At 41.6% G+C, this 11,389-nt stretch overlaps 1 protein-coding gene across 1 annotated transcript in view; it reads right to left on the bottom strand.

Moving 5' to 3' along the window:
* Positions 1–997: 997 nt before the first annotated feature.
* Positions 998–11,389, bottom strand: part of TMEM200A (transmembrane protein 200A) — a 41,915-nt gene continuing 31,523 nt past the window's right edge. Inside the window, exon 2 of the mRNA XM_053381906.1 lies at positions 998–4,038. Within this exon, the coding sequence (XP_053237881.1) occupies positions 2,556–4,022 (1,467 nt within the window). The 5' untranslated portion in view covers positions 4,023–4,038 and the 3' untranslated portion in view covers positions 998–2,555. The remainder of the gene's footprint in view (positions 4,039–11,389) is intronic.

The raw sequence follows: 11,389 nt of genomic DNA, 5'->3' as shown, positions 1-11,389 counted from the left end.
GAATATGGAGCTGGACATTAATGGGGGGGGGGAATCTGTCATTTGTCTTTCACAGTCAACTGGTGTACAACATTTTTACATTTCTGATTGTTTAGGGAGAAGCTATTAAAATAATTCCTGAGTTATTTAGGTTAAGTGAAAATATGAAACATCTGCTAAAATGACCAATTAACACTGTGATCCTATTGGCCAAACCACAAGAAGTGGAATTGGTTACAATAGACTAGTTAGCAAGATTAGGGTCTAACTGCCTTAAGGCAATGTAAGGAAGTTTTCTGGTAGACCTATTCACACTGCTAATTTCTTTAGCAATAACTTTCAACTTCACCGGTGACCCAGCTGGAGGAGGAAAAATGTCTCCTATCAGTATTGTCATCTATGCGGCAGTTCACAATGCAGTGTATCCCTGCAACAAGTAATGGTTTAGTTCTTGAAAACTGTGGTCAACAGCAGGTTCATATTTAATGTCAGAATCATTAATGAATTGCAGTACAGTGGTACCTCGGGTTACATACGCTTCAGGTTACATACGCTTCAGGTTACAAACTCCGCTAACCCAGAAATATTACCTCGGGTTAAGAACTTTGCTTCAGGATGAGAACAGAAATCACGCAGCGACGGCACGGCAGCAGCGGGAGGCCCCATTAGCTAAAGTGGTGCTTCAGGTTAAGAACAGTTTCTGGTTAAGTACGGACCTCCGGAATGAATTAAGTACATAACCAGAGGTACCACTATATTTGTTATTTGAGTTCACACTATAACCAGAAAAAAGCTTTGTTGTACAACAGAACAACCATTCTCCCATTCTCCACACATCATTTATTTAAATGCCATAACTACTTGAATTCACTGTCATCCCACTCTTTGACAGGTAGGGTACATACATATTGAAATTTATATTTCTGAAGTGCCAGGTATAGCTATACCATACCTCATACTTCTAAAGAAAAACCTTAAAATGCTGTAACAGTGATAACATCAAACAATATGGGTTTTTCTTGGCCAGCACTGAGCCTTAGGTAAAGATAAAGGACCCCTGGGCAGTTAAGTCCAGTCAAAGGCGACTATGGGGTTGCAGTGCTCATCCCGCTTCAGGCTGAGGGAGCCGGCATTTGTCCACAGACAGCTTTCCGGGTCATGTGGCCAGCATGACTAATCCACTTCTGGTGCAGTGGAACACTGTGACAGAAGCCAGAGCTCATGGAAACCCCATTTACCTTCCCGCCGCTATTTATCTACTTGCACTGGCGTGCTTTCAAACTGCTAGATTAACAGGAGCTGGGACAGAGCACTCTGTTGTGGGGATTTGAACTGCTAACCTTCCGATCAGCAAACCCAAGAGGCTCAGTGGTTTACACCACAGTGCTACCCGCATCCCCCTAGCACTGAGCCTTATTCAACCCCTAGCCCCAAAGTCCCACATTTAGAACAACCAGCTGTCTTAGCATCCTAGATCAGAAACCATCTCATCTTTCTAGCTTAAGCCATCCCCTTGTCATCATAACAGAACTACAGACAACACTGGTATTCAGTTGATTATAGCAAGTTCACAAAAATGGTTTTCAATCTGCATAGTCTTTCTCACAAATCCTAATCAATATGGTAGCAGTTTTTGCTAATATTAGACAATGCATTATTAGTATCATATGTAAGAGAATTTCTTTGTGCATTCTCTGCTTGGAGCGGGGATGAGCTGTTCCTACACAGATAATATGCTATGTGTTTATTGCACAGCAGAAATATCCTTGTAGATCATACTCATTATCTACTTTACGCTTTGGGTTCCAAGAAAAACCATGAACTAGTTTCACATGCCCAAGGGAAACTTGGACTCATTCATGTTGCTCAAAACACTAATACCCACATGGCACACCTCATTTGAAAGCTTTGAACGCAGGTTTTGATACAGAAGAGAATCTATATAAAATAGAATCCTATATTCCTTTGAATAGAATCCTGCTGATATAGAATTCTTTCTTTTAAAAGGAAAACAGTCAATTTTTCCACTGGATATACTGATGGGCTAAATTTGGCTCCACCACAGCAAACCTTCCATCCATCTCCAGTTAAAAGCACCATTGTTAACGTGTTGCCATCATTGATGGCTCTGAACATTGAAGCTTATTCAGTCAGCTCGTATTGTTGACTCACAGGAATGAAAGATAGCATGCTTACATAGAAACAAAAAGAGTAATGACTGGGAGGAAAAGGATCTGAGATATGTTGAGCAGTGATAATATACAGTATTGCAATTGTAAATTAAGAAGATATCAATTCTCAAACCACCATCCAATTACCATCCAAGCACGAACACCATCCAATCATCACTATGCCAGTGCAGTGTTTTGATGAACAAGCTGCTTGACATTAAACACTTGGCACTGCAGAGGTGAAAAATAACACCTTTGCTAACACAAGGCCATTTTAATCGGATAGAAACATTTGGTAAAAACAGGCTTGTGGCAGTTTCATTGGAAAACCAAACCAAAAAAGAATCACGTGTCAAAATGTTTTGTTTCGCTAAAAAATACTGACACATTAATTTTAATCCCCTGTCAAAATGTTGTCTCAGAAGTTCCACGTTTTAGATTGTTACTCAAAAACTCATCATGTTCAAAACTCAAATTATTATGCGATCTGGAAATCATTTGAAGTTTTTCTTTGTTAGTAAAGTCCTTCTTGACTGTTGCTGATGGCACAAGCAGCCTGTCCATTGGATCTTCTTTGTTTTCTAGTTTCATATAACCTTTACTGTTGCTCCGGTCCAGTCTTGGCCAACTTGGGTGCTTTCTTTGTTCAACTTGGACAGTCAAAGTAGAAGGGCCCCTATCTAAGTCTAGGGATTTTGAGTGCACGGACAAAAGATGCAAAGAGGTGTTGGACCCAAACTGTTTTCTGGCTGCACCAGGTGACAGAAGCTTTCCTGTACTGGGCCCAAGATTCATAGAAGATTTGGATGAGGAGTCTCCATATAAACTGTTTCTTGGTATCAATGTGCTGGAATGTTTGTACATGTCGTTGGTATGAGTTGATGGTATGGGTAGAGAGTCCATGGATAAATTTCTAGGCCTGCCTCTAGTGCTAACAGAATCCTCAGTAATGTTGTCTATACTGGGCTCATCAATAACACAGTTATTTAGTTTAATTACAGGTAACGTGAAAGCGTTGATGGAGGATGACACAATTGACTTCGTTTCACACTTTAAAGAGCTGCTACTCCTATCCTCCTTTGACTTTCCAGAGTGAGGGTAAAGGCCGAAGACTGAACCAGAGCGCTCAGTAAGCAAAGGTGGCAGAAGATGAGTAGTGTTTTTGCCATCACTAGCCACAATTTCATCCTCCTCAGCACTGCCGTCTATTCGAAAGTTGCTTGCGTAGCCTGAGAAGGGTGCAATTGTATTTGCAGCCAGCCGTGATGCGTAAGAGCTTCCGTTGTGCTTGACTTCATTCTCCCCCGTTAAGCCTGTGTAGGCCGCAGTTAGCTGCTTCTGTTCACTGATCCTCAGAGTATGTATGTCAATGACAGTGGAATAGATGTCTCTCATGTGTATGATTTTTGTCTCCTTGTCACGGTTTTCGTGGAGCATAGCATTTGCACAAATAAATATAAAGATTCCAATCCCCATAGTGAAAGGCCCCAACATTTTCATCTTATCAGAATGCAAGTGCTGTTCAAAGAAACGAATTATAATTCCATCTTCTTTTTCTATGACTTGGGTATCATTTAGTGGCAAGCTGTATTCAGACTCCGGAAAAGGCTCCTTTTCAGGCCAATAGCCAAGGATTGCCATAGCAATCCCCAGAAATGAGATAAGCACTCCCAAAACAAGGAAGAATCCTGATGGGGAGTAAAGTCGAATCTTGCCTCGGACCACGACTACATCTGCTCTGGGTCGGCGTTTTACTGGCTTTTGTTCTTCGGTAGCTGCTGATGTCGCAAGATTTAGATGATGCTGGGATCTGGCGGAGTCTTGCCGCTTTAAGGCAGCCAGTCCTGTTATGACTCCTCCTGTTGCTATCATAATTTTTTATTTTGATCTAGATGTGAACACAAGAAACAACAACAAACATTTTAATAAAGTAAATTAATAAAATAGGAAGCATTTTTTTTTCAAAAATTCTGTATATTTGCAACCTGTTTCTGAGCCCACCAAGATCTACAAACCCTTTCACAAGAATTAAAGTCAAAAATTACCATTCAGTGTTCTTCGTAACATTGTAATTTCTTAATCACATAGTGCCATCATGAAATTTCCTTCGAACTGGAAATCCCAATTGTAAAACAATAAATGGTGTTGCAATATAGTAAAACAGGCAACAGGAGTTATACAGACTATAGAAATACTTCGTCAGAAGTAAGATATCTGGTTAAGAGAAATCGGCAACTGAAACAAATTTGTATTTTGACACCAGTTTCTACAGAACTGTGAAGGTAACACGCTACCAATTGTTTACCAGGCTGCAGCAACCACACACCCTGCTCTAGAGATCCTCATATGCAGGCGCACATTCCTCACCCGCTGCTCTCTATAAGGATCTCTTGTGTGTAACAGATGGTTGGAACTGTCAGCTCACCAAACGTGGGGTGGGGGGACACCTAGATTCAGTAATCGCTGTATAAGAGTTACTTACAGAAATATAACAGTAGTATAATAACTATGGCAGCATTCAAATGACCCTTTTTTAAAGTGACAGCGAAGAAATAAGGTAAAGGGTACAAACTGTTGTAAGAACGTATTAGAAAATACAGAAAGACTAAGGTAACAATGAAGTACATTCAACACTAGAAAGGAACTTTACATCAGGTAATGATAGGAAATCTACTTTACATTAGTAAAAAGACAGGAAAAAGGAGACTGTACAAATTTAACCTAAGCTTAATTTTTGTAAATCCATAGAAGAATATTTGTACATGGACACTTTCTTTTTTTGTCAAATTAAGAGTGTGTGTATTATTTATGTTATTCTTGAATTTCAATAAAGTTTTTTAAAAAAATAATTCAGTAACTGCATCCCCAAACATATGACCAATGCAGTCAGAGCCAACAGAACAATCCGTTCACCAGGAACTCACACCAAATGCTTGATGTGGGCCACTGCTTCTCCCAACGTGGTTCCATCCTATAATGTATATTTAGCATGAAGATTGCCTTTTCTGGATCACAATAAACTTACTTTAACTGGAAAAGGTGTCTGTGCAGGGTGGTGGTAGTCAGTCATTAGTTATTTTGTTTAAAAACGTATACTGTATTACACTACACTTCATGTAGCCCTCTTGGCTCCCTGCTGTACTACAGAGCTTAGGGCAAGGAAACAAGCTAGGAGATGGCTTGAATGTGAGTGGCGGGGGGGGGGGGGACGACTCTGGTTGAATGCAGTCGAACACTGGTGAGGTTCATCATTTAGACTACCCAGTGGCAGTGAAGGCATGCCTCCTCCACAAGAGTTCTGGAAGGTAGCAGCATGAGAACAAGCCTTTTCTGCAGTGGCTCCCCACTAGTTGAATGCTCTCCCCAGGGAGAGCCTTCATTACATATCTTCAGGTGCCAGGCGGAAAAAATTCTCTTCGAACAGCCATTCCGCTGATTAACATTCTGTGGCTTTTAAAATGTGTTTGCAGGAAGGGGTGTTATTCGGGGGGTGGGGGGTGGGTTTTTTGTTTTTTGTTTGCTTTTTAATGGATTTTGTTTTCTCATTTTGTATTATTCTGTCGCGAACTGTGCCCTGGGATCTTCAGATGAAGGGCTATATACAACTTTAATTAATAATAAACAGATAATTTATATTAGTTAGTCTGGTGAGTGCTGCCTTACTCATACATAGGTGCTCCAACACAAAGCTGGGAACTTGGTCACTTGGGGGTCCTATCTTTATGTTGGAAAACCTGTTTAGCGTGGAAACTAGCCTTTTGTCCTGCACTATAACCAAATTCAGCACCCAGAACAGCAGAGATTTAGATATAAAACCTTATGACAGATGAGGTGGGGTTCACATAATAGATTCAAGGAAATTATGCTCCCATTATTCATACTGAAATCACTGAAAAATTAAAATGGAAGCAACCCAGTTTGCAAAGTAGGAAGAGGGGAAGAAAAGTGAGTGTCAGGGGAGAGGATCTCTACTCTGCTTGTTTTAGATTCTCAAGCAAGGGAATATTCTTTGTGGAAACAACTTTTGTATAACTTATAGGTACCTACTGCCAAACAACAGTACGGAACATATTGTGCTTTCTCTCTTTCATACATGTATGTATGTATGTACAGAGCAGCAGTGTATTTGTGTTTGTAACAGGGACTGGTTTCCGTGAGGTAAATAACATGTTGTTGCTCTGTACTTACTCTTAAGGAACAGTGAATCCTGCCTGGAGCAAGCATTGCAGATGCTTAGCAACAGGAAAGCACCAATGCTGAGCCTACAGACCTCTCAGTAGGAGTGGTGGTAGAGCATGTTGCCATGACAGCAGTAGCACAAGAACAAGCGCACTGCTGCTGGCCAGCCTCACAGCAGGGGCACAGAATTAAAACTTGGTGTATCTGTTGCATATTTACTGAGGGGCTTAAAATAGAGCAAAAATGCACCTAGCACTACATTTGTTAGAACCCTTTCACACTTCCTGTGACTCCATGGCACATCAGTGCTTTAACTAGTGTTGGATACAATAACAAAGTAGAATGCCAAGTGTCTATCTACTTTCAGGAGTATGTAGTGGACATGAACCACAGCAGGGATGCAACTTCCTGGTACTTTGACTTAAATCCTTAGGTCAGAATGAGATGCTGCAGGCGATATACAGCTGCCCACTGAAAACAGAAGTCTGTTGCCTCTTCTCTCCCACAGTAAGGTTTAGTAACACAAATCTTATAATGAACTATCACCAAGCTGAGTTTTCCATGCCTCACACAAGTAGCCGCCAATGAAGTAGAGCAGGGGCAAGAGCACTAAGAACACAATGTTGTCATGCCACACTTTTGGGGGTGACACTTAACTATGCTACCAAACAGAAGAGGAGAAAGTACTATTCTGCTGGAGGTCCCCATCTCTTGTACTGTCTAAGTCCAGCATTAATCCTCATGCCTATCTGAAACAAAGCCTCAATACATGTAACTGCATTTGCTGAAATTCATCTCTTATTCTCTCCTCCCCTTCCACTGTTGTTGTCTTCTGCAACTCCTTTCCCAGCTAAAATCCGTTTGTAAGTTCCTTGAGGTAGGAACCTACCCTTTGTTTTTATTATTCTAAAATGCCATGTGTACTGCTAGTGCTGTGCAAATAATGCACAGTGTGTTTGGAAATCTTCCCTTTGTAGTTTATGCATGTACTGCGGCAAATACTCGGTGTCACATAAATGGCGAGTCAGTTCTTAGTCTACTTGGTTTGTGGGGATCTTCATGCATAGTCTGGTCCTTGAAGCATGCTGCAAATTAAACACATCATGCATCCAATCTGCCATGGTATTTGATCAAGCTGCTTTAGATGCAGCAGAGAAAACTATACAAAGCATATTTGGTTTTGCTAAGACCCATGATATGATATACAGCATCAAACTATGGAGGTAAGCTTTTCCCAGAATTACAGCTCCTAAAGTGACCATACTGCTTTTAAGACTCTGGAGGAGAATTGCCACCAGCTCTGGTATGATGCCATGGGCCCTGCTGACACTTGTGGAAGGAGCAATGGCCATGCAGGCATTTGGGGAGCATACTGGGACCACCAGTGGGTAACCTCCATGAGGAGCATGTATTTGCAGCCCCAACGATTTGCAAGATTCCATCAGCCTCTTTTCGGCCCTCTGCAACTTTAAAAAAATCTCATTAAGTGTGAAGTTCCCACATGGAGGTGCTGGCTTTCACAAACAGTGTCCCAGAATGAGTGGAGATAGTGTGGCCACTTACACGTATCACTAAATAGAGAGAGACAGAGAAAGGGGTTTGCATAAGATCTGCATATGTGTAGGTAAACATTTAGAAAGAATTATTATTATAATTTAAACAAAGCATAATTATCTCACTATTGCTGTTCAGGTATTGCTGATAGGCCACTTTTCCTCCTTCTGATGGTTCTTTGTCTTAAAACTGGTCTTGAACCGGGCAGCTCTTCAAATGGAGGGCTGTCCTTTGTAAAGTAGGGCACTCAGCCACCCTAAGTGAAGCCTAGCATCACCACCCCAAGGTGCTTCTGTGAAGTGAACCAGCCTACATCGCTAGATGATTTATTACAGAAATGCTAAGGATCAGGATCAGGCCCTTTAGATAGCAATTGTAAACACTTTAAAGGTACTTCACACGCCACTTTCCCTCAAGTGGCTCTTCACAATCAACCAGGAGAAAAGCAGACAAGGACAAGTACAGGTTGAAAGAAAACAATGGCCTGGAACCTGAGTTCTAGGAATGAAAGGCAGTGACAGAAAGGGACTTTCCTGCCTCCCCCTCCTTTTTGCCCCTCTTAAGCATTTCTGTTTGTTCATGGAGCTCAGGATCCAAACCTGCATTTTTTATTTTCATGTAGGGTAAAAAGAATCATGACCTAGAAAGGCTTCTTTAGTACCAATTTCCCTTTCAATATTATTTTACTTCTTTCTTCTGTCACAAAGAGAATTGGATGCTAAGCAACCTCTAGGATGACAAGCTGGGCTGTCTAATGCTTCTGACTTCATATACTTACGAATTAAGTATTCCTCCCTGTCTTTGTATTTATTTTTATTAATATTTTTAGGGTGCTTTTCCAGCAGAGGACTGCAAAGTGTTGCACAACATAACATTCATGGTGGGTGGGGAGGGGAGGAATGACCACTTTAAAAATCAATACTGATACCGTATTTTTTGCACCATAACACTCACTTTTTTCCTCCTAAAAAGTAAGGGGAAATGTCTGTGCATGTTATGGAGGGAATGCCTACGGGTGGCATGCCTATGGATTTTCCTCCTCTAAAAACTACGTGCGTGTTATGGTCGGGTGCGTGTTATAGAGCGAAAAATACGGTATTTTAAACTTTTTTTACAGTTTTATTGTTCCTTTCCCCTTCCTGATCTTTTCAACCTTCCCAATTACAAAGAAGATGGGAAAGGGATAGTTGGTGGGGTGGGGAGAGAAAGTGTTGTTAAGCATAAGGTAAAGGTACCCCTGACCATTAAGTCCAGTCGTGACCGACTCTGGGGTTGTGCGCTCATCTCACTCTATAGCCCGAGGGAGCTGCCGTTTGTCTGCAGACAACTTCCGGGTCATGTGGCCAGCATGACAAAGCCGCTTCTGGCGAACCAGAGCAGCACACGGAAATGCCGTTTACCTTCCCGCCAGAGCGGTACCTATTTATCTATTTGCACTTTGACGTGCTTTCGAACTGCTAAGTGGGCAGGAGCAGGGACCGAGCAACGGGAGCTCACCCCGTTGTGGGGATTCGAACCACCGACCTTCTGATTGGCAAGTCCTAGGCTCTGTGGTTTAACCCACAGCACCACCTGCGTCGCTTATGTTAAGCATACATGGAAACAATTTCTGACCCCCCTTGTTGTGAGTGGGTGGTTTTTAATGTTGACTCATGGGACTGGCAGTGACATCAAGCCTCCTTTGCTAATGCACAACCAGGATAGCACTTTAAGGCCCTGGACTGTGCATTGGAAGCCACGCCTCCACCTGCCCCTCACCTGATGTCAAAGTGTCATCTTTTAAGGAAGTGGTTCATGGGGAATGGCCTCCTGAGCCCAACTGGTACCCATGCTGGGCCAATTTTGCCTTAATGCAAGAAGTTCTCCACTCCTGTTGTATGTTATGATACAGTTACCTTTAGAGAAATTTGGAGAAGCTGACACCTGTTAAGTGCTTCTGGAGTTGTCTGCAAAACTAGCAGTTTTGGAGATGCCACAACTTTTTGAAAGGTGTCTAGATAGCCAAAGCTTTTGTAATAGAATGTAAGTATTCTGACTGCACTCTTGGGACTATGATCTCTGCAAGAGTATGGGGGAACATAGTGATGCATGAACATTCCCATCTTCAGCTCAGGAATGACATCTTCCTATCCCCCCACCCTCACTGAGTGCTTTTGCAAGTACAATGGACCCTCTAGATATGAATTAAATTTGTTCCAGGGGTCCATCCACAACCCGAAAAGTCCGTAGGCAGAGGTGCTGCTTCTGTGCATGCATGGTGAAACCCGGAAGTATACACTTCTGGGTTTGCCACGTTTGTAACCCAAAAGTTACGTTTCTAGAGGGTCCACTGTACTTGCTGGGGAGGGAATCATTCTTTGTCTCTTTGCAACTGAAAGTCAAGCAAATAAATATTAGCCTTGTATAAAACCTAATCAGACTAACTGAGCAATCATCAAGAGGGCATTCTATAACAGGGTGCCACCAATGAAAAGACAATTTCCCTGATTACCTTCCACTTGATGGCAACACAGAGAGGGGTCTCTGATGCGTATGTTAAAACACAGGAAGATTCGCATGCAAGGGACAATTCTTCAGGTCCCTAGGACTCGAGCAAATCAAGTTATGTAGCATGTTCTCTCTTTAAAAGCCTTTTTAAAAATGTTGTCATTCCCCTTCTACCTTGTAACACTTTCTTCCCTCACTACTGATGCACCTGCCCCCACACAGCAACTATTAAAAGACTGTCCTTTCAAGTAGCATTTGTCTTCAGCCCCATCTGTAGCTGCAATTATGTCTCGTAGTCTGTAGAATGCCACTTTTTACTATCTAGCCGTTTCTGTAAATGGAACAGAGACAAAAACAAATAGGAAATCCATTTCATAAGAGGCACAAGCTCTGCTATGGGCTGTCCTAAGCTCTTTAAATTGCGACACTTCTTTCTATTTTGGGAAATAATCTTTGGGTTTTCAACCCTGATTTTCATATCCCAATCTGCTTTGGGTATGTTTTTGCCTTCCAAAGCCCCCAACAAAAATTGTTTAGAAATTAATCTAAAAAAATTCTTTTATCCACAATATATTTATAGGATAATTAGATTTTTAAGGGCGGCGGGGGGGGGGGGACACGGGACATTTCTCCTACTTATATAAGGAGTGTTTGAAAAAGAAAGGTTAGGAAAAACTGTTAACTGAAGATGCACTTGCCTTTTTTTGCCAAGAGTGCAATTACTATTAGAGAAATCCTTTAATCTTACTCTAAAAATGGGAATGCACTTCAAATCTCAAAACTACACTCACAGCAAATGAGCAGAGGAGGAGCAGAGAGGCAAAGAAAATGACAGCACAATACAATGACATAAAGGGCAATAATAATAGCTCTTTCTAAGCAGGAGTGGCAGTTCCAGAAGACAATTTTTTGTGCATTATTATCTTTCTTACTAACACAGTAGTAATGCAGATAGCAATATTACTTTGACAGAACAAACAGAACTGGGTGGTCAACCAAAGAACATTCTTTGGGAACCG

The sequence above is a fragment of the Podarcis raffonei genome, chromosome 3, assembly GCF_027172205.1.
Source record: "Podarcis raffonei isolate rPodRaf1 chromosome 3, rPodRaf1.pri, whole genome shotgun sequence".
NCBI lineage: Eukaryota > Metazoa > Chordata > Lepidosauria > Squamata > Lacertidae > Podarcis > Podarcis raffonei.
Note: the sequence above shows the minus strand (reverse complement) of the source record. Positions and strands in the feature narration are given on the sequence as shown.